The sequence below is a fragment of the Zalophus californianus genome, chromosome 3, assembly GCF_009762305.2.
Source record: "Zalophus californianus isolate mZalCal1 chromosome 3, mZalCal1.pri.v2, whole genome shotgun sequence".
Lineage (NCBI taxonomy): Eukaryota > Metazoa > Chordata > Mammalia > Carnivora > Otariidae > Zalophus > Zalophus californianus.
The window spans coordinates 132,837,817-132,862,350 of record NC_045597.1 but is presented as its reverse complement, the minus strand read 5'-3'; the positions used below and the strand labels follow the sequence as shown (position 1 = coordinate 132,862,350).

General features: G+C 38.6%; 1 protein-coding gene across 4 annotated transcripts in view; it reads left to right on the top strand.

Annotated features, from left to right (window-relative positions):
• The window catches only part of ABCB11 (ATP binding cassette subfamily B member 11), a 90,419-nt gene that overhangs the window by 19,475 nt on the left and 46,410 nt on the right, over nt 1-24,534 (top strand). For 3 of the 4 annotated variants that reach the window (XM_027590503.2, XM_027590501.2, XM_027590502.1), the window contains 7 exons: nt 7,622-7,709; nt 8,823-8,956; nt 10,650-10,821; nt 13,643-13,767; nt 15,336-15,510; nt 21,277-21,390; nt 23,839-23,949. In XM_027590503.2, coding sequence (XP_027446304.1) covers nt 7,622-7,709; nt 8,823-8,956; nt 10,650-10,821; nt 13,643-13,767; nt 15,336-15,510; nt 21,277-21,390; nt 23,839-23,949 — 919 coding nt within the window. Of the gene's footprint in view, nt 1-260; nt 281-7,621; nt 7,710-8,822; nt 8,957-10,649; nt 10,822-13,642; nt 13,768-15,335; nt 15,511-21,276; nt 21,391-23,838; nt 23,950-24,534 lie in introns of those variants that run through there. The other variant, XM_027590504.1, reaches the window with a different exon arrangement.

Sequence of the window (24,534 nt, the reverse complement as noted above, 5' to 3'; positions counted from 1 at the left end):
TCTCCCCTACCCAACTCCTCTGGTGTCAGTGAAGAATATGTGGAGGCTTCAACCACCCCCAATGTAATGAGAAACCTCTCTCCCTACCTGCTTGGGTAGGATCAGAGAGTCAGGACATTCATCACCACCCCTGTGGAAGAGAAAATCAAGACATTTTCAGATGAGGGAGATGAAGAGAATTTATTGCCAGCTGACTTACCTAAAGGAATGGCTAAAGGAAGTTCTTTGAATAGAAAGGAAACAATAAAAGAAATCTTGGATATTAAGTAGGAAGAACATGGTAAGCAAAACCATGGGTAAATATAATAGACTTTCCTCCTCCTCCTGAGTTTTCTAAATTATGTTTGATGGTGGAAGCAAAAATGCAAACACTGTCTGATATGGTCCTATTGTAACACACTGTCTGAGGTGAGTGTGATTTGGAAATATTAAAGACAATTAAGTCATTAACAGGGGAGAGCAAGGGTACATAAAGGGAGTTAATTTTGTTTGTTTGTTTTCTAAAGATATTATTTATTTATTTGACAGAGAGAGACAGCAAGAGAGGGAACACAAGCAGGGGGAGTGGGAGAGGGAGAAGCAGGCTTCCCGCTGAGCAGGGAGCCCGATGCAGGGCTCGATCGCAGGACCCCGGGATCATGTCCTGAGCCAAAGGCAGCCACTTAATGACTGAGCCACCCAGGCGCCCCGGGAGTCAGTGTTGTTATACCCTGTGCAAACTGGTAAAATGACAACACTAGCTGACTATATTAAGTGATATTCCTATAATGGAATTCCTAGAGCAACGACTAAAAAAGCTATACAAAGAGATACAGTCAAAACCCTACAGATAAATTAAAATTGAATGCTAACAAATGTTTGAGGGGTACCTGGCTGGCTCAGTCAGTTAAGCATCTGACTCTTGATCTCAGCTCAGGTCTTGATCTCAGGGTTGTGAGTTCAAGCCCAGCATTGGGCTACATGCTAGGCATGGAGCCTACTTAAAATAAAATAATAAGATTAAATAAAATATAAAAATTTTTAAAAAGTTTGAGTAGCCCATAAGAAATCAGGGGGAAGAAAACAGAAAAATAAAAAACAGAGAGAACAAACAGAACACGAAAAATAAAATGTTACATTTGAACCCTAACATATCAAAAATTATATTAAATTTAAATGATTTAAATATACTAAATAAGACAGAGATTGGCAGAATGGGTTTTATGATAATCCAACTACATGCTATTTATGAGAAAATCACTTTAACTAAAAAATATAGGCAAGTTGAGGGGTGCCTGGGTGGCTCAGTCGGTTAAGTGTCTGACTCTTGGTTTTGGCTCAGGTCATGATCTCCAGGTTATGAGATGGAACCCCGTCTTGGGCTCTGTGTTCAGCTGGGAGTCTCCTTGAGATACTTTCTTCTCTCTCTCCCTCTGCCCCTCCTCCTGCTTGCACTTTCTCTCTCTAAAGAATGGAAAAAGATTTATCATGCAAACAATCAAAAGAAAGCAGAAATGGCTATATTGATATGAGATAAAATAGACTTTGGAACAAAGAAAATTCCAGAGACAAAGAGGGACATTATACAGTGATAAAAGGGTCAGTCTGCCAGGAAGACACAGCAATCTTAAATGTGTACTCACCAAACAACAGAACTGCAAAACATGTGAAGCAATAACTGATAGAATGGAAAGAAAAAAGAGACAAATCAAAATTATAGTAGACCCCTTAAATATCCATCTCTCACCAATTTATAGAACAGGTAGACATAAAATTATCAAGGATATAGAAGAACTCAACACCAGCAACCAACAGGATCTAATTGACATCTATAGAACCTTCCACTCAACAACCACATAATACATATTTTTTTCAAGTGCCTACAGATAGACCATACCCTGAGCCATGAAACAAACCTCAACAAATGTAAAATAACTGAAATAATAGAGTGCATTCTCTGACCACAGTGGAATCAAAGTAGAAATCAAAACGAGAGATAATGGAAAACCTCCAAATTCTTGGGAATCAGACAATAGACTTCTAAAAATCCATAGGTCAAAGATGAAGTCTCAAGGGAAAAGTTTTAAAAATTGAGCTGGATGAAAAGGAAAACAGAAAATGTAAAAATCTGTAGGACACAGCTCATCCAGGGCTGAGAGGAAAATTTATAGCACTAAATGCATACATTACAAAAGAGGAAACATCTCAAATTAAACACCTAAGCTTCCAACTCAAGAACCTAGAAGAAGAGCAAAATAAGTCTGCAGAAAATGTATGAGAGGATATAATAAAGGTAAAACAAACAAATAACAGGAAATCAATGAAATACACCATAACCAAGTAGAGTGTATTTCTAGAGAAGCATACGTGGTTCAGTATAAGAAAAACAGTCAATGTAATCCACCATGTTAACAGGCCAATACAGAAAACCACGTGATGATCTCTATTGATGTAGAAAAAGCATTTAAAATTTCAATATCCATCCATAATAAAAACTCTCAGAAAACTAAGAATGGAAAGGAACTTCTTCAACTTTAAAAAGGACATCTACAAAAAAGTCCTATGGCTAACATTATACTTAAAGGTGGAAGATTGAATATTTTCTCCCTAAGGCTGGAAACAAGGCAAGGAGAGATGCCTTCACTGCTATTGTTCAACACAATACTCAAAGTTCCAGCTTATACAATAAGGAAGGAAAGGAATATTGATTTAATACTTAATACACTACTGAACTGTACACTTAAAAATGGTTAAGTTGGTAAATTTTATGTTATGTGTTCTTTATCACAGTCAAAAAATTTTTAATGAAAAAAAATACAAATCTAAAAGGAAGAAATACACCTATTTATGTTGGACATGATATTATTGTCAACATAGAAAATTCCAAAGCATCTACAAAAATATCCTAGAACCAATAAATGAGTTTAGCAAAGTCATAAAATACCAGATAAATATACAAAATTTAGTGGTATTTCTACATACTAGCATTGAACATATGGGCACCAAAATTCAAAATATAATGCCAAAAATTAAAAAAAAACAAAACAAAATACAATGTCATTTACAATTGCTCAAAAAATTTATTTAGGTGTAAATCTAACAAAACATGTACAGGATTTATATGCTGAAAAATGCAACATGCTGATGAAAGAAATCTAAGACCTAAATAGATGGAGAGACATACCTTGCTAATGAACTGGCAAATTCAGTATAATAAAGATGTCAATTCCCCCAAACTGATATATAGCTATAATAAAATTCCTATCAAAATCTCAGCAAGATATTTTTATAGATATAGACAAGATAACTCTAAAATTTATATCAAAAGGCAAAAGAACTAGAATATCTAAAACAACTTTAAAAAAGAAGAATAAAGTGTGAGGAAACAGTCTACCTGATTTCAAGACATATAGCTACAGCAATTAAGGTTGTGTGGTATTGACAGAGGAACAGAGCAGAGAACTCAAACATAGACCCAAGCAAACGTGTCCAGTTAATTGTTGGCAAAGGTGGAAAGGAAATTCAATGGAGAAAATATAAACTTTTTATCAAATGGTGCATGACTAGTTGGACATCCATAGGGAAAAAATGAACCCATACAAAAAATAGCTCAAAATGGATTTTGGACTTAAATGTTAGAAATAAACTATAAGCTTTTAGAAAAATATGTAGGCGATCATTTTCGTGTCTAAGGCTAGACAAAGAGCTTTCAGACTTGACACTAAAAGTACAATCCATAAAAAGAAAAATTGTTGAATTGGATTTCATCAAAATGAAAAACTTTTGCTCCGCAAAAGACCTTGTGAAGAGGATGAAAAGAAAATCTACAGACTGGGAGAGCATATTTGTGAATTATGTATCTAACAAAGGACTAGGATCTAGAAAATAAAAAGAGCTCTCCAAATTCAATGGTTAGAAAAACTCCAATTTGAATAATGGGAAAAACACATGAACAGACATTTCACTAAGGATATAAAGACAGCAAATGAGCACATGAAAAGGTATTTAGCAACATTGGTGGTTAGGGAATACAAATTAAAATAAAAATGAGATATCAGCACAAATCTATCAGAATGGCTAAAATAAAAATAGTAATAACACCAGAGCTGGTGGGGATGTGGAGGAATGGATCACTTATACCCTGCTGGTGGGAATGCAAAATGGTGCAGCCACTCTGGAAAATAGTTTGGCAATTTAAAAAAAAAAAAAAGCATGCAAGTGTTATATAACCCAGAAATTCTACTGTTGGGGATTTATCCCAGAGAAATGAAAACTATGTATACATAAAAAGCTATACATAAAGGTTATAGATGCTTTATTTGTAACAAAAACTGGAATCAGCCCAGATATCCTTCAATGGGTGAGTGGTTAAACCAACTGTGATATATCTATACCATGGCATACTACTTAACAATAGAGAGGAACAAATAACTTATGAAACGTTAAAGAATTATGCTGAGTAAAAAAAAATCCAACCAATACCAAAGTTATATACTGTGTGATTCCATTTGTATAATATTCTTCAAATGACAAAACTGTAGCAATAGAGAACAGATAGGAGGTAGCCAGGGACTAAGGGGAGAGTGGAGGCTGGATGCAAGCATGTGTAGATGTAAAAGGGTGACATGAACAATCGTTGGGGTGATGAGAACATTCTGATCTTGATTATATCAATGTCAACATCCTGGTTGTGATATTGTCCTGTTGTTTTGCAAGGTATTACCAAAGGGTGTATATCTTTTTGTATTACTTCTCACAATTGCATGAGAATCCACACTTACCTCAAATGAAAAAGTTGCATGAAAAACAAACCGACAAAAAAATAGCCTCCTGGGTGAAAAAAATTGTCATAGATTCTCTGAAAGGAAATTCCAGCCATTCTGACAGTAAGCTACCACAGTGTATAGATGTTCTGTAAAGCAGCTTTACCCAGTGATCAGCCATTTGTCCACAGGTTGATGTCCTGTGCATTAAGACAGAGCCTCCAACATTCTGAGAGTAGGATGTGGGCACGTTTCTGCCAACCTGTATTGCTCATTTTGGAGTTGACACTGATTTCACTCTAAAATGTTAATGCTACCGGGTCTACTGTGCATGAAAACCACTGAAAGGAAAACTCCATGTTAAGCAATGCACCTTGTCATAAAGACCTCCTAGGTATTTAAAACGAAAGTCCTATGGCTTTAGTAAATCTGAAACCTTGAGGTATAAAATGAGTACTTTGATTTTATGCTGCATTTATTTTTCATTAAAAGCAAGTAAGAATCCACGTATCTTAATAATTTGTAAAATATATCTTACCTTTCCCCCCTAATTGTCATCTTTCTGCCCTCTCCTCTCTTCAACAAATGAGCCAGGAGAATCTTAATTTAGTTAAGTAGATGTACGTCAATTTTGCTGTTAAAAAGAAAGGCACCCATTTGGTGAGCCAAATTGCCTGCATACTTTAAAAAATCCTTTCCAGGATTTTATAACCACAGGAAAACTTTCCACCAGATGATAAAAAATTTGGTGTGCAGTCAAAGGAGCCAAGCCAGCCTGCTTGTTTCCTTCCTATCAGTCTGACAGGTTTGTCCTGTTGTTCCAGAAATATTCTCAAGTAGTTTCTAAAATCCTAATAACTTCTTATCCCCAAGAATAAAATAAAAATGAGTTCACCATTCATCTCTGGGTTGCCTCAGGAATGAACTGAATCATAAACTACACATGTCCTTAACCATACCATCCAGCAATGACATAATTCTCCTGAAGTTTGCCCCAATAAATTCTGGAGCTGGGTCAGTGCTCAGTATTTTCAGCGTGAGTGGGTCTGTTTGTACCTGGCAGCTGTGTCTTTCATGGCAGCCATTTTGTCCCCTCTGCTTAGAGCGTGTGTAGAAGGAATGCACCACAGGAAATCTAAGTAAAACTTTTTTTGACAAATACTCCAAGTTCTCTGTTTTTGGACACCCTAATTTCATTTCACAATGAAAGATTTCACAGAAAACTAAGAGTATGGCCTCATTTACACATTAGAAGTCTTTTTCTTCATTATGCATCCTATCCAGAGATACTTAACTTTTGTGAGAACCTCTGATTGTGGATACTTATATATAAGGTTTTTAGGTCTTGTTCATTCTTGGGGTTCCCTTAAACCATCATAAAAGACCAGAAATGTGGTGAACAGACATATTAGCTGTTTTGGAGACTATCCCTCCAAAGAAGGTTGACCAAGGCAATTATATCCCTTCCATATAAGTATTTTAAAAGTCAAAGCGAAATAAAGAAACATTTGTTGAGGTATTGTGTCTGCTATGTGTAAGGTATTGTGCAAGGCTTCGGGCAGTGTGAGCAAGCAGCCTAAACCAAGCCCTTGCCCTCAAGTGGCTTGCAATCTAGCAAATAAACATAAATCTATTCAGTATAAATACATTCAATGAAGATATTGAATAATAGTGCAAGATGGCAATAAAATCTGGCATGATAATAATAATAGCTTGTTCTGAATTAAAGAAATTTTACTTCACCACGTAGTCCAAGTTCAGTAGAGGGAGAGAACAATTCAAGCTTGTGTTGCAGAAGAGAGGCCTGACGGGAAGCAGAGAGCTCGGAGGATGAGAGCATCTCTGTGGAAGATGCTGCTTTCTGGTTTTCTAAAGAAATGGATTTGCTATCGTTTAGAGCATCCTCAAGGGTCAGAATTGTTATCAACCAAGATGTCAATGTTCCAAGTACCCTATTCTTTATTTTCTGAAAGCAATTTCAGACTACTTTGTGCCTCCCCTCCCTAGCCTTGCCAATCCCCAAGCTCTGTGCCACAGCGTGGTAGTTGCGCTGAAAAAAACGCTGTGGAGCTTTCTCGCTATTCCCCACAAATTCTCACCTTAGAAATTGTCCCACAGAGTGAAACCCCCTGGGCTACAGTCAGCAGAAGGACTGGCTGATAAAGTGTTTTTGTCCTTCTTTGGGATGATGACACACACATTTTTTGAGTGTCACTTTGAGATGGAAGAGTTGGAAAGCTGGCTTAGATTCCTGGAGGAGGTAATAGTAAAGCCTCCTGATTTACAGTTCACGTCAGTGTCTTTGCAGACACCAGTCTGGCTTTTTAAAACCTCTCCCTAGCACTGATTACTCCATCACTGAGTAACGAGCTGGAGTGAAGGGCCTCGGTAGACAGAGCACTGGGCTGCTGTCTACTGCCCCTGGCTTCCAACTGCCAGTGAGTCATTTCTGCCTATAAGCAGGAAGAGGGCGGGCGCGCCTGGGGGGCTCAGTTGGTGAAGCGTCTGCCTTCAGCTCAGGTCATGATCCCGAGGTCCTGGGATTGAGCCCTGCATGGGGTTCCCTGCTCAGCGGGGAGTCTGCTTCTCCCTTTCTCTGCCCTTCCCCCCCACCACTGATGCGCTCTCTCCTTCTCTCAAATAAATAGATAATCTCTTTTAAAAAAACAAAATGAAAACGAAGGGAGTAGGCAGCTTTGCTGGAGTTGGTACCACACGAGGTCTAGGTAGAGATTTGGTTGGATCGATGATAATTCTACATAGGTAAGAAGCCTTACCCATATTTCATATTTTATTTTCCTCTGTACCCGCAAATGTAATCTTTGGTAAGCTTGACCCTACTTCTGAATCTTAACATTTACACCCCCCCTCTTTTGAAGGTTGCTGGACATTGAAAGTGAAATGATCAAATTTGCCAGTTACTATGCTGGGATCGCTTTGGTAGTACTTATCACAGGATATATGCAAGTGAGTGGTGCCTCCATTTTATTTATAGAACAACATCTGGGCTCAGAGACATTACAACGAACTGCAAAGTGCACTCTTTAACTTTTAAGTTGTTTGGAAGCCCTAAGGACTACAGTTTTATTTGGAGGTGGGGGGCGGTGAGAGAATGGGGAAGGATTCTTCTCAGACAGGGAGGAAAATACATGCAGTTGTCTAGAGGGACAGTGACTAGACTGAATTTCAGTGCCCTGTCCTCCCCCACCCCCTCTATCTCATCTTCTAAACTCAAAAATAGGCCGTTGTAGGTGTGTTTGTAAAGGGAGTGTGGGCACCCTGGAGAAAGCCAGGCACGAGGAGTTGGAGGAAAGCAAACTTTACTTTTTTTTCTCTTTCACTGCTAAAATCTCACCAATCTGTGTCCCAATCCCAATTCTGTAAAGTGAATCTAGTCTAGATTTAAGCCATGGAAGGGCCTGGAGTTGCTTAACCCTTATTAAAGAAGAAAAATATTTCATCTTTTACCTTATTCTGTAGAAGAAATAATGAATCCCCTCAACCCGCATTCATTCAAGATTTCCGGGAAGTTCATGTTCATTGTAAAGAGAAATGAATCCATTTTTCCCATTCTGGTACTGAGAGTTTTAATTACAGCCTGACTTTGCTTGGTTGGGGACAGCTAATTTGTTTTTGTCTTCCTTTCTCTGAAAAATCACTGTCCAACAGTCTGAAAACTATGCATACATACTTGTTGGCAGGCCTCTCGGGCGACGGCGGGGGGGAATACACTCAGAAGCTCCTTGCAAAAATAGGGATATAAGAGCAAGAATTTCTTTTTGGCACTGTGAGCCTTCCTTTACACATGCAGAAAGTGAAGCTTGGTAAGGCTAGATCTACAGGTGGCAAAACCAAATTCACACCCAAACCTTCCGGTTTCCCTGGCCACAGCTGTTCTGCTCACCCCGCTTTCAGCAGCAGGTGCCTGAGCTCACACAGCACGTCCCATGACTCGGCATTCTGTGAATCACTTTCCTCTATTTCTCAAGGCTTATATTGAAAGTATTTTCTTCTGAAAAGAGAAGGAATGAATGAATATTTTTAACACCACAATGCCAAACATCCTTGCTCCATTTTCAGATATGCTTTTGGGTGATTGCTGCAGCTCGTCAGATACAGAAAATGAGAAAAATTTCCTTTAGGAAAGTAATGCGAATGGAAATAGGATGGTTCGACTGCAATTCCGTGGGAGAGCTGAATACAAGATTTTCTGAGTAAGTGGCTGGTAGGAGGTTTTAATATATGTGTCCGCTTTTGATCATAGAACACTTGTTTCTAAATTAAATAACAATTAGAAACACATTTTCAGTTATTTTGGATACATTTTGTCTCTTAAGTTGGGCTTTTACGGGTAGCATGTTTTTTCATAGGTAATGCTTTATCCGATATGATCATTAACAATTGAAAGCCAGGATACTACAATTTTGTTTGTAGGCCCTTGATTAAAATATTAGAAATGAAGGATTACAGAAGAGAGTTTAAAGAAGTAGGGCTATTTGGCCTCTAAAAGAGAGACTGAGAGATGTCACAGTCCATGTGTGTATAGGGAAAAACAATGTACTTAGAATGAATTATCTTGCCTTGTCTGTTGAGGCCATTTCTGCACATAAAAACAAAGACCAAAAAAAAAAAAAATCCAAAGTAGTTTGAGAAAGATTGAAACTAAACAATTGGATTTAAATCTGGTTTATACCTAAAGACCAGTTGGGGTGATTGATAGCCCCCCCTTCCCTTCCTCCTCCAAGTATTCTGAAAGAGCCCTGAGTAATTAGAAGCAATTGAACCCTATTGAATTGAACTTTGGAGTCCCATGAGGTCCCATGTGTGTAGTATAGTGAAGATCAAAGACTGAATGTTGGGATACTTAGATTCTAGCACTCATTCTGCCCCTTACTTACTGTGACTTTGAATAAATACTTAACCTTGCTGGAATACAATTGTCAAATCTCTGGGTAATATCTTAGGTCCTTTTTTTGCTATTAAGTCCTAAGCCCTGTTTGCTCCATCTAAACAAGAGATTATGAGAATGTTCCTAGGAATATGAATTTAATGTAATTATATTCAACCAATATTCTAGAGGACTTACCATATGTAAGCCATAAAGATAAACCACACAACTCCTGATCTCAGGGAACTTACAGCCTTGTAGGAGGGATAAAATTTGCAAGCAAATAAATAAACAAAGCTGACACATTGATAGCTTACTATACTCTAAGCACTCTTCTATATACTTAATATATATTAACTAATCCTCATTACAACCCATTGAGGTAGGTTCTGTCTTTATCCCTGTTTTACAGATGAGGAAACTAAGGCACAGAAAGTTTAAGTAATTTGCCCAGGAAAAGCTTGTGCTCAAATTCAGAGTCTGGCCCCACAGTCTGTGATCTTAACCACTATTCTATACTGCCTATAAGCAGAATGCAATAATTATATACCCGTACACACACAAACACAGACTCATTACATTGCTATGCAAACACAGGGAGGACGATATTAGTTTTTCCTGGAGGGTTTTTATGAATTAGGTAGTGTGTGGGTTGCACCTTGAGGCTGAAAGGATTTAGCAGGTATAAAGAAGGAAAGTAGGGCTCTTCAGGACAGACCAAGAATATGAACTATAAGAAAGAAAGGCACGGATAAGATGGTTTCTGAAAGTCTTTGTCAACATTGAATGGACACCATTTGGCAAACCTGGGTTGAGGAAAACTTTACTTGGCTGTGAGGGAGGGAGAGGCTTGATGGCCTCACAAGCTATAGCAGGTTTCTTCACATGTGAAAGGCTGTTATGTTTCTCCTAGGCAATGGGGTACAGAGATGGCAGTAGAAGGGAAAGGCTGGGATTTCTCAACAAGGCATTTGAATTGACCAAATTCAGTTTTAGTGATCCAAGTCTCTTGTTTCTAGGGATATTAACAAAGTCAATGATGCCATTGCCGACCAAATGGCCGTTTTCATTCAGCGCATGACCACGAGCATCTGTGGGTTCCTGCTGGGATTTTACCAGGGTTGGAAACTGACCCTGGTCATTATCTCTGTGAGTCCTCTCATCGGGATTGGAGCGGCCATCATTGGTCTGGTAAGAATGTCTTATCACTTTTCTCCAGGACATCTGCCCTGAGAAACAGCCAGAAATGTGAAACTTGATTCTTTTTTCCTGTGTATGTTTAGTCAATATTATTTATCACTGTTTTGATTTATTTTGTTTGGTTATTCCTCAGTATCAAATAACATTCCATCAATCCAGGGACTGATGATATTTTAATAACATAACTATTATTGTATTAATAACAATAACAACTACATTTATTGAGCATTTACTCTTTTGCCACGCACTATTAGGAACTTCATATTTATTATCTCTAATCTTTACAACAATCTTATAAAGCATTAATGCCATTTTAAACATAAGAAATGGAGGCTCAGAGAGGTAAAGAGACTTGTCTGGGACTGCACAGCTAGTGAGTGACAAAACTGGATTCAAATACAAAGGAGCCTGATTCCAAATCCCCATCCACTCTCTCATATGCCTGTTGCTTCCCATGGTCTCCCAAGCTCAGATGTTTTCTTCAAAAAGGCCCAACAGATGTACTCAGATCAGTAACAAACACATAAAGGAGATTTCTGCATTCACATCTGTGCTCTCCATGCAGTCTGATCAGTTTCAGGAAGAGGTCACTTGACCCATTCCCAGCGGTATCCCCATTCCCCAGGCATGCAGGCCAAGAAAAAGTGTAGGAGTAGGAATTTTGGGTCATCCATTAGAAAACACTCCCAAGGATTAATAAATTCTTATATCATACTTTTAGAGCAGACACATCAGATAGCAGGTCACAGGATCAGGCAAACTAATAATTTGCTGTAAATGAGAATAGAATTCAGGTGGAAAGCTGAATACACTCCCATCATTGGGCAGCAGGAAACCAATCTCCATAATAGTTTCTAGCAAAATATTCTCAACAATCGACTGGCTATATTACTCAAATGTTTCCCAGGTAGTACAGACTGACAAAGGCAAAGAGCTCACTCCTCTCAATAGGTCAGCCCCTGACTCTACCATCTGGCTCAAGAAAGATGTATTTAGCTTGTCAAAACTTTAGCTTCCTCATCTTGAAGAGAAGGATAAAGGTCATTGTGATGACTTAAGGCATAATCCATGTTATGAATTTAGTGTGGCATCTGGCACAGAATTAATTGCTCGAGAGACACTAGCTTTTATTTTTTCCAATCCACCATAACGTGTGAGCTTTTTGATAGTCTTTCCTACTAAACACTCTCAAGCTTCACTCCAGGGAAGCCTCACCATCCGTGGGGGATCTTCAGGGATTCTGCGAACATTTGATTCAGCTTCCCCCCGCCCCCATATACTTAATTTCTTTCCTCAAACCTGTGGTTAATATTCATACTCAGATGAGTCAGATGTCACATTTCAACACAGTGGAGATGTAGCCTGGGTAACTTGATTTTAACAGGCTTAGGGCATGGTTTCTCTTGCTATCTCAAGTGCCCATATTCCAAGTTCTTGTAAATGTGTCACTGATTTGGAATGTTGTAGCTCTGCACTGGTTTCTTCTTGAATTCAAGTCTGTGCATGTTTGTATAAAATGATATAAGCAACTTCACTAAGCAGTTCAAAAGCAGGACCCAAAGGAAAAAAAAAAAGTAAGAGCGGGCAAAATATATGACATGTTACATGTTATTGTGGGTTTTGTATGCCTGCGTCTAACTTTTATATTTACCATGAGAATCATGAACAATCATTAAATATTTTCCAATTTACATCTTTAAACTCCTGTATCAATTTAATGGGAGTATCCTGAGATTATTTAATGTACATTAAATTACAGTAAAACTATTAATATTCACAACTACTTAATTTCGTCAATACATAATTTAGAAATAAATTAGAAGAGGATTGTGGTAAAAACTGTAACGTCATTCGTAACACCTAAATTCATATTTTCATGTTGATGAAAATAGCCCTACTTTCCCTATTGTTGCCTTTTCAATTCACAACTTTTATAAAGTGTGGACTTGTGACATAAATTTGTTGTAACAATACTACATTTACTTATTTTATATCTTAGAATTCCGTTTAAGATTTTGTTTGAGAAGAGTTAAGCTGCTAAAAGTTTGGAAAAACTTGGAAGATAAACTCCTTTAGTCTGGGTACTATATATATTTTAGATTTCTGAGTTAGTCGAACTTCTACAATATTTGCTTTTGTTCATTCTGGTATCTTCATCTGTGCCAGGGATTTCTTTGGTGATTAATTCTAATTACAACTCAGTCCAAGTCCAATTTTAGAAAAAGTAATTTGTTAAATATTAAGTGTAATGTCTTTTTGGTTCCTTTTGTAAAGAGCAAAACTAGTTAGTTGAGCCCCTACAGTTGAGTCAAAATGGTGTAATATTTATCTGGAGCTTTCTCCTGTGCAATTACCTCTGCAGTATCATGAGCCTCTGTATGGTCAGGACTTCTCTCCCAATTATATACTCTGACTAACCTCCAGTCTCTGTCTCTGGTGTTTGTCCGTAAATTGTGCAAACGTCCTGTGGTCAATAGCAATGCAATGTGATATGGAGTCACCTGCAAACTTCATTAGTATGATGAATGAAACACTGTGGTCTCACAGAATTCCCTATTGGGGACTTACTCTGTGAGGTTTTTGAGGCTGACTTCTAAAGAAGTCATTTTGGTATGCTAACAACCAGACATTCGTGGATGGGGCTTAACACGGGTCAAACTTGGACCAGATTCTTTCCTCCGTGAACACCGTTAACGGCGAGAATCTAGTCTTGTACGAAAGCACACCACGTACTTACTCTGCTAAATGAATCACTGAATGACAGACTGACTTACTTAATTCCCTGGTTTTGTTTTCTTCTTTTGAATTTTAGAGTGTGTCCAAGTTTACGGACTATGAATTGAAGGCCTATGCCAGAGCAGGGTCAGTGGCTGATGAAGTCATTTCATCTATGCGAACGGTGGCTGCTTTTGGTGGTGAAAAAAAAGAGGTTGAAAGGTTGGTTTATTGAAACGTCCGCCACTTTCCTGAATTTCGTCGTTTGGCCTACTACCCTGAATCTTCCTTATTTTGTACAAAGTGGCAGATTTACCTTGGTCTGTTTACCGTGAGAGAGATTTTATTCAAGAGGTAGCTGAGAGTAATTAGTTGGGCAAAGCACTACAAGGACCCCCAAGCCTTTAGCTGTGTGTTTTTGAAAACATTGTAGTTGGAGGTTTTTAGAATGCCATTTTAGGTTAGGGATTTATTTCAACTCTGGTGGTGTGTATGTATGCATATGTATGCATATTATACCTCATGGTATGTATGCATATTATACCTCATGGCCCATAACACTGTTTGCTGCGAGATACCTAAAATGCAGTTCACCACATTTTTATTCAGTGTCTTTTATTCAGCTACTGTACTACATGCTCTTTATAAAGTCTGATGAAATTTCCATTTACTCAAAGAAAATTTAGCGTTGGTATATTACAGACCATCATTCCAGAAGATTAATTCTTAATGAAACCCAAACAACACAGTTGTTGAGAATTTGATTTTGTTAATTCTTCCTCTTACCTAGTATTTTTTAAGTACCAGTGCCAGGTACTGATTTCATAAAATAGCCACCAATTTAATTCAATTCTTATTTCATGAGTTTGAGATCTAGTATGACGATGTCAGTCTCAATTGTTACCAAATAAAAAAGAGAATAGAATTTACAATTTCTATTCTCTTTTCCTTTTTTTTTTGTTTGTTTGTTTTCCTTCTTTTGGTTTATAGAGTGAAGTTACCTAGTTTCTCACAAAAAATTTCAGTAGCATACTTCCTCCACCACAAAAGATACTCATTATTGTTATTAATAGCAGCTTTGTAAATGTTTTGAAAATGGAACATAGGATAGACCTTCACTTTGTCCTGCAAAATATTAAAAGTTCTCCATGAATATTTTTTGAGATGAAGGAAGGCAGTTACAGAATGTCTGAACTTCAAGACAATGCCAGTTATTAATGGCTAGATCATAGAATCACTGCAGCCTAGTGCTTAGATTGAATTTCTACATAGTTATCCGTATCCCATGGCTGTGAACCTGACCGGTCATGTTACAACATAGCATTCTTGGTCACGGGGCAGATGGGTGAGTGTACGGAGATGAGTTGGTGCAAACACTGGTTCTGAACCTGGGGGAAAAAGTTGCATCATTTTCTGATAGAAAGCATGCCATGTGACTTGGTAAAAACAATCCAAGCACAAATAGTACTAAATCCCTCACGTCCAAACATTTGTGTTGAAAATTCTTTTCTCTTGGGGTAAAGTTCCCACTTTTCTCACACTGTTCTTTTCCAAGAAGTAATCAGCTGTGAGGTTTGGTTAGGCATTGTTCCTTCAACACATTTCATTGCCAGGTTGAAATAAGCTAAATAACTACACGGAAGTTTGTCATTTTCTTTTCCGAAAGCTGCTGTGTGTCTGGGGTGATTTTTATGACCATTGAGTAAAAGCACAGCATTGTGGCTGATTTAAACATTCTAACTTGAGCTGCTGCTGCTGCCGATGTAGACACAAATGCTTTCTCTTCACAGGTACGAGAAAAATCTTGTGTTTGCCCAGCGTTGGGGAATTAGAAAAGGGATCGTGATGGGATTCTTTACTGGATTCATGTGGTGTCTCATCTTCCTCTGTTATGCACTGGCCTTCTGGTATGGCTCCAAACTTGTCCTAGAGGATGGAGAATATACGCCAGGAACCCTTGTCCAGGTACTTTGATCTTACTGACCTAAACATAACTTTTCCTGCTGGAATCTCGGAAAAACCTACAGTTAAGGCATTTTGTTTATTCATTTAGCGCCTGAGGGAGGAAAACAGCAACGATTTGATGGAGTCCATCTGCAGAAACAAGCAATGCTTACACATTTTATAGTAAAGGAACACTGAGCATTTGAATTGATGAGACCAGTGATTTAATGATTTCCGCTTAACTAAAAATTCTATAGCTGTAAAACAATGATTTTCTGACTGAGTTCAAAAGATAATATGCCACGATAATGGGAAGTCAGGGATCTCTCAGCTAAAAATTAATAGCTCATGTATTTAAGCTTAATAATAGTACAAGATATGTGCTAATGGATGTATTTGTGAAACACAATGAGTTACTAAAATACCAAGCCAATAATATCTTCAACTGAACAGGTAATACGACCCTATTTTATTGTTCACTTGTGCTAGAGCCATGCTATCATGAATGCCTTGGTTGCTTTAATTTTCTGAATTTTTTCCGTTGTTCTTTCAAGAATTTTTGAGCATCTACTATATGCCAGCACAGAGGATTCAATAGTGAACAAAAGAAATGTGATCTTTTCCTGGTGTGATTTATAGATCAGTGGGGAAGAGAGGCAATAATTAAACAACCCCATCAATGCTTAATGACAATGCTATAGAAGACAAGGATGTTAGCAGTGAATAGCAGGGTAACCGAGTGTGGCTAGGATCAGAGAAATCTCTTCTTCCGGCTCACAAACCCAACGTTTTTCCTCCTTAGCTTACAGCTCCTCTCATAACAGTGGGACTCTTGTCATTGTTCTAATTCTCAGCTCAACAGCACCTTCCCAGTAAGACCTCCCGTGCTCACCCAATCTTTTATTCTCTTGTATGGCTTGCTGAACTTTTCCTTCAGAGCCCTTGAATGAAATTGACCATTTGGGTTTGTTTACATTTGTGCCCACCGCTTCCTGCCCCCACACAGGAGGCCAGGGAGATAAAACATGAAATACATGTTTCATTTGGCCTATTAATTATTTAATTACATATATTAATCTTTTTTTTTTAGATTTTATTTATTTATTTGAGAGGAGAGATTGAGCACGCACACACAAGGGGTGGGAGGAGCAGAGGGAGAGGGAAGGAGAGAGAGAGAGAATCTCAAGCAGACCCTGCACTGAGGGCAGAGCCTGATGCAGGGCTCAATCTCACAGCCCTGAGATCATGACCAGAGCTGAAATCAGGAGTCGGATGCTTAACCGACTGAGCCACCCAGGTGCCCCGTAATTAAGTATATTAATTTTTAAAGCATGGAGATGTGAAGCAGTTTCATATATGATTCTTAAATAAAATATTTTGGCTCAAGATTCTAGGTGAGGGGGAGCCTGGGTGGCCCAGTCGTTAAGCGTCTGCCTTCGGCTCAGGTCATGATCCCAGGGTCCTGGAATCAAGCCCCGCATCGGGCTCCCTGCTCAGCGGGAAGCCTGTTTCTCCCTCTCCCACTCTCCCTGCTTGTGTTCCCTCTCTAGCTCTCTCTCTCACTCTCTGTCAAATAAATAAAATCTAAAAAAAAAAAAGATTCTAGGTGAGATAGATTTTCATTGTTCATTAAACAATGAAAAATGCCAAAATCTTATCTACTAGAAATTTGCTAGCTGATAGCTTATAATTTGAGATCTACTGCTTTAATATAAATACATTTCTAGGGAAAGTTGAATGGAATTTTATTTATTTGTTTAAATTTATTAAACAAATAAATGTATTTATTTACAAATGATTATCAGTGGTGAGGTCAAACCATAGTCAATCTAAGCTACTGACTTTATCTCGTTAACAGCTTGATGATACACTAAGAACAACTTTTTAAAATTCAGTTCTTCTTTGCAAGATGAACAATTGGCATCACTTGAACTTGTTTTAAAAAATTAAATATGATAAGACGTGTTAAAGTGTCTTTTGAACCTTAAATGGATAGTATAGATGGAAAATGTTGCTGTTATTACAATTTAAGCACTTTCTTAACAACTCTAACATAGCTTTGCACATTTGAAAGTCCAGTGAAAGTATTTCAGGTCAGAAACCTGACTACAAAATCCCTCATCTTTGTTGGTCTAATGACTCTTAAGAACTTTCAACATTTACCAGTTGACTGCAGTCCCAGATGCTTCTATCTGCTCGTTCTGCAGAAAAACATGCGCTGAGAAAAGACATCCTTCCGTCATTCCATGACTGCAAGGAGAGGACAAAGGTGTGCCCAAATAACAGTTCAGAGGGAAGAATGAATTGGTAAATTGAAAATTAAATAATACACAATTCTAGTTGGAAACACTGAATTTAAAAACGCCTTGGTTACTCTCTTTAGCAGGAATCCAGTGTTATGGTTCTAAGATAAATTGAGGCATACTAAAATTTTTAGGAGATTCTTTAAGCAAAAATAATTCCAATCAGGCAGCATCAAGCCAGAAGTGATGAGAAGCCACTCTCTACCTACAGAGGCCAGGGGTGGGAGGTGGGGGAGACTTTTATAGAGAAGAGGCAGAAGGAAAGCAAAACAGTGATTTGATTGGCTCTGGCTTAAGCAGTTGCCTTGCCTGGGGAAGCTTAATTGACCATTTGTGATTGGATGCCCTTAGGTTCTTGATGTCCTAACCTTGAGGCATTTGCGCTTAGGTTTTGGTTTGCTCATGCAGGCTACTAAGGCATTAAATCAACCTCAGCCTAATGGCCTCCTTGTTTAACGAATCTGACACTCCTCAGCTTCAAGTGTCCACTCTTGTCTATACCTTCTGTAAATAATTGGGCTGAGAGAGTACTTATTATGTGCAGATGTGACATACTATGTGTCTCTAACATTTTAATCATCAATTGTTAACCTTACCTCTTACTCCAACACCTTCCTACAAGCCTCTGCTTACACCTTAAGAAAGATCCCTTTGGGAAAATGAGAGACCTCCCCATTAACAGTATAATCATTGATTATTCTTTCTCTCTCTTCCTCCCTCCCTTCCTCCACCCCTCCATCTCTCTCTTTCTCTCAGTCATGTTTGCAGGCACATCTTTGGCCATACTTCTGAGTAGCAAACTATGAAGTCTGAGTATACATGAGCTGAGTTGAGTGTTATCAATCCACTAAAGTAATTAACAATTAGGTTAACCGAATATATTTTTTCATGAATAAAATCGTTATTGGCTGCATGGTAATTGAGCATACATGGTAAGTGGTTCACATAAATGACTGTGATTGGTATCACCTGTACACAGACAAAAAACAAACCCTGTGATCTATTAGGAGAGAAGATGAAAGGGAATTGAAGAGTGCAGAAGGCTGCTCTGTTGTGCTCCCCAGGTTTCAGGACTCAATAATAAAAAATAACAGCAGGAATAGATAGTAACATTATTCAGTGTGTATAAGGTGTCAAGCACTAAGTAGCATATTTCATATAAATACCATATGTCATATCAAAACTTCATTCTGTATTGATGTCGTTGTACTACCACTTAAAAATGAAATGGAGCCACGAGGTTGAAAAATATGTGTTGAGAGGCATGGAGGGGGATATAAATTCACATGCCTGTGCCTCCGGGGGCCTGACTCATTAACCACTGTTTTCCTGCTTCTGGGTCTGACTTCCAAGGAGCCACCTTTTCCTCAACACAGCACACCCATAGATAGATTGTTCCCCAGTGGTCTCCCGGGCCTTTCGCACTCCCACGCTGCTGTCCACGGGGCTAGAGTAAAATGTTTGGGGTGGGAAATGATGGTCTGTTGGGATGGGTGCTAGCCATTGTGATGATACTAGGTATAGGCCTCTGTCCTGTCCCACGCACTCTTTCCCTAAGTACCCCGAGGGAGACATTTGCAAAGCCAGGCTGAGCAGGGTTTGATTGCAAACCTCAGCCTAGGCCCCTAGTGATTCAACCTAGAATCTAGAGCAGGAGTCAGCAAACTATGATCCCCCAGCCAAACCCAGCCTGATGCCTGTTTTTGTAAATAAAGTTTTATTGGAACACAGCCACAATTATCTGTTCACTATTGTCTATGGCTGCTTTTGTAGTACATAGCAGAGTTGTGTAATTGCTTCGGAGCCCATTTGGCCTTAAAAAGCCTAAAATACATACTCTCTGGCGTGTTATAGAAAATGTTTCCTGACCCCTGATCTAGGACATGTGGAAGGTTTCCTTTGCTCAGTTGGAAAGAAATCTGATAAATGTGGTCTTAACCCAATTTAGAGATGTACTGTTCTGTCTATTCACTGTATCACTTCCTAAGTGTGGAATCTTGCTTCTTTCAACATCACTATTATTTATGTGGCTAACACTGGATTCATCACCTTTAAACTAATTATTTCATTTAATGCTCATAAAAGTCCCATGGGGTGTATGCTTTTAGTACCCCTGTGTTACAGATAAAGAAATTGGGGCTTGAAAGATGAAGTAATCTGCCCATAGGAGGAACTACTTTGTGTAATTCAGGACAAGGAACAAGAAAGATGAAAAGGGAATGTTTGTCCCACACATGGAGCGGGGAATTCAGGGAGAAGGCAAGAGGGCACTGGTGTACATCATCATGATATGTGGAATGGAGGTTACTGAAGACGAAGGGAGGTAGCTGGGAGGCTCTGAGGAGTCTCATGGTCCAGACAGAAGATCGAAAGAAAGCAGGGAAACCATCACAGACTGGGTTCATTTGACTGCCTGAAGACTACATTCAGGCAGCGGCCGATCTTCAGCTCAGCAAGTAACTCCGGTCCATGAAGGATGGTGGTCAATGAAACATCCCCCGTAAGCATCATGTGACCAGCACCCATTTGGTCAAAAGAACTCTTGTGCTCCTCCTAGAGGCATGTGACAAATTGCCTCATTGCTTCTTCCTTTAGAAACAGCACTGATAAACACAGAGCGCTATTTGGTAGGAACATCTGCTCATGATCAAGTCGCCTTCCCCTAACTTAATGAGATGACTGGGTTGGTGAGTTAAAGGACAGTTTCCTCAGCATTGCCCAGGAACCTCGCCATACCAACTGCATGCCACCAGCAGCAGATGGGCCTGTTTGCGAAACAGAATGTCAGTCAAGAGCCTGGGTTCAAATACTGCTCTACCACTTAATAAATGTTGTAATGTAGGGTAAGTTAGGGAACGTCCATACACCTTGGTTTTCTCTTCTGTTGTATGGATTAAGTGAAGTAATACAGGTAAAGCACTTAGAAATATACAATAGTAAAGGTAGTAGTGGTAGTAACAGCGGTAGTTATCCTAGTAATAGTCTACTAGTAGCAACAATATAGTAGCAAACCTATATTGCTTGTACCTATCTCTAGAGCAATCAAGCTGATCGCTGTCTTCATTGCTTCAGTTACCCTTTAACCAGAAGACTATATAAGCCTGTTTATATTACAAACTGAATTATCATATCACCATTCTAACTCACTTTGTGTCTGTATGCTGCCTTGCTTAGACCTCATACTCATTTCAAAATATGTTCTTCTTTGTAGAATACTGTTCTACACTCTTGTAGTGTCGTGTTCTACACATAGATGGTCATTTAAATATAATGTAGTCTTTTAAACCATAACAATAGAAAAATTGGAGATACTTTGCAGAACAAAAACTATTCCAGGTGTTTCGAAAGAGCTATTTAGCTTTCAAACTCCCATGGAAGAATATTTCTGAGAAATATCTGAGCTCACGTGGATAGCCCAAATGATGGCACTATTTACAAATTGACAAAAACACACGAAAACTATGTTTGTCTCTTTTCATTTCAGATTTTCCTCAGTATTCTATTAGGAGCTTTAAATCTTGGCAATGCATCTTCTTGTCTGGAAGCCTTTGCGACTGGGCGTGCAGCGGCCACCAGCATTTTTCAGACAATAGACCGGGTAGGTGAAAGCCAAAGTAAAGGCCATGAACAGGTTGGGGGTGGGGAGAAAAATGAAGTTCTGAGGAATTTACCCTCAATGTTAAGAAAAATGAGGGGCTATCACAATGACCTTAATTCAGCAATACTTAATAGGGGCTGTCATCAGCCAGACCCCATAGTGAGATGGGACTGCAGGAGTGAAATAGAACAAATAAGGCCCTTGCTCTCTTATCATACTAGAAAACAGGCAATAAAGAAGTAAGCACGTTTATGGATCTAGAGGGTATTATGCTGAGTGAAATAAGTCAGACAGAGAAAGACAAATACCATATGATCTCACTTATATGGAGAATCCAAAAAGCAAAGCAAGTGGACAAACAAAAAAACAGAAATAGACTCATAAATACAGACAACAAATGTGGTTTCCAGAGAGGAGGGGGCTAGGGGGTTGGGGTGAAGGGGATAAACTGCCAGTTGTAAAATAAATAAGTCACTGGGATGAAAAGTACAGCATAGAGAATGTAGCCAGTGATACCATAATAACTTTGTATGACAGAAGGTAACTACACATATCTTGGTGAGCATTTGGTAATGTAATTGTCGAATCACTATGCTGTACACCTGAAACCAAACATACTTCAGTGAAAAATAAAAGTTGAAAAAAGAAGTAAGTACATTCAAAGCTAGGATAATATCAGTGCAATAAAGGGAATAAAATAGCGTGGTAACGGTTGGGGTGAGGGGAGGAGTCTTCAAGTGAGGGGAACATCATCTCTGAGGAGGTAGTATTTGCGCTGAGAACCGCAGGGAGAGTCAGCCATGCAAAGTGAGGTTTAGGGGAGGAGCCGTGCGTGGGAAGTGAGGGCAGGGAGGCTATTCCTGGAAGAGAGCACTTCTGGTTGGAAAAGGATTGGTGAATGCAAGGACCTAAAACAAGGTCAGTGTGTCTGAGCAGAGTGAGCAAGAGTACAGAGGCTGGAGGGAGAGGAAGGGGCCAGATAATGCAGGTCTTTAAAGCCAAGTTCATAGGTTTAGATTATCTTCTAACTGTGACAGAAAGCTTCTACAAGCTTGTAAAGGATTCTGGTAGCCTAGCTAGGATTTAATCTACTGAAGCGCATTGGAGATCCAGCTAGAAAGTCAAAATCTGAGAATAGAAGGAGGAAGCGGGCAAGATGTGTTGTTCTTCCTCTCTGGAAGCCATGGAAAGCCGGAAGTGTTTCTTTGGTCCCCTAAATCTTCAGTATTTATGAAGCATAAAACCTGCGTGAGGAGACTGCTCATCGCTTTATCTGTTTTATATCTGGGGCTTCATATATTGCAGTATAAACAGATTGTTGAAAACCACATAGACACATTGAGTTATCCAAATTCTACCTCATTCTTAGGGTTATTATATGCTCAGATAAGATGATGAGTCTAAAAGGCCTTTGAAGCTATTACAAAAAACTAAGGCCTTTAAAAATTACTTTATTATCTTTACGAGAGACCCAAGAGGAAGAAAGTAGATTACACTATTGCCCCAGATAGAGATATGATGATGAATTTCTCTCACAAGTGTAGAAGGGAGAAGAAGCTGACCCTGGAGTGTTCTGGTGGCAGGGGGTAGCCCTCATTCTTGTCTGATTAACTAGAATGTTTAAATTCTAGATTAGGCTCACACTAACAACAACAGAGGTGAAATTCAGAATAACCACTAAAGGTTGGTAGTATTTGAGGATACCACTTAAGGACATTCAGTTAGTTTTAATTATCATCTACGATAGGTATTCAGATGTAGAGTACTATTGGACTCCAGCTTGGCTGACTAGTTGTGTGGCTTTAGGAAAGATACTTAACCTCTCTGAGAGTTCTCTACTTCCTCAACGAACAATTGAGCGTATCACCTGTCTAGTTAGGTTATAGTGACAATCACATAAATGAAAAAAGACAATTGTAAATTTTCTTCCATGGTATCGCAATAATATAATAATACATAATAATAATATGTTATATACTAACATAACTATAGATCAATACTACATATTATAATATTGTTATATATTGTTATTATATTGTTATATAATAATATATGTCATAGCAATATATCAACAAATGGTAATAATAATTAAGTTGATTCCATTTAATTAATGTGAAGGTATATGTCAATTATATATTGACATGTACTTCATATTCATTATAATTAATTATGTATTAATTCTTTGTGTATATTTGGTTATCTATTAATATATTATGTGTGTAATATGATATGCTAATACTATTCATATCTAGTAATATAATATGTCATATTAATATCTCAGTAAATGTTAGTATTATTACTATTATTAATAAATATTTAATCTGGAAGCACCTTTGGTGCAGTGTTTTACCTGGTTGTTGTTCTGTTTTATGAACAAATTCAAACCAGGATGGACAACAGATGCATATACCTTTGTTGTAGCTATATTCCTTTTATATTCTACTCCAGAAACCCATCATTGACTGCATGTCAGAGGAGGGTTACAAGTTGGATCGAATTAAGGGTGAAATTGAATTCCATAATGTGACCTTCCACTACCCTTCCAGGCCAGAGGTGAAGGTAAGTGTTCATCTTTTCTCTAGGAATGACGGCATTTTTCTTCTTTGATGATTCATATCCAGGGCCACAAGTTACTTGTTTTTCTGAAGCATGACAGTTTGCAGGAAGAAGGAATAGAAGCACGTTTGTCTAGAAGTACCCTTAGGCATCATGTCATTTCTTAGGCAACAAGTCACATTCCTTTGTAGTAGACAATGTGCAAATCCCTCTGGGGAGGACACAGTCTGGCAACCCATTCAGGTTAGGTCAAATTAAGTACGATCCTCTGTTGAAATGAGTGGCAGGGCCTGTCATTGTAAGCATAAGCTGAATAAACTGCAAGGCAATCAGAACAATCCAGAAGTACAGATGCAGAAGGCGGAACACTGAGTGGGTAGGGTACTTCTGGCAAAGAAAAGCTGCTGCCTTTGTAGTTTTTCGCTTCCTATCTGTAAGTTCACAAGGGTCACTAGATCAGTCTTTGGAGGAAGGGTAATCTTGTGGCCTCATGCTCATGTGTCTTGGGCTAGGTGATTGCCCAGGGCACATGCGGAAGAACATTTAGTTTTCCTGTACCTACAGAGCAAGTATTTTTAAAGGCAATTT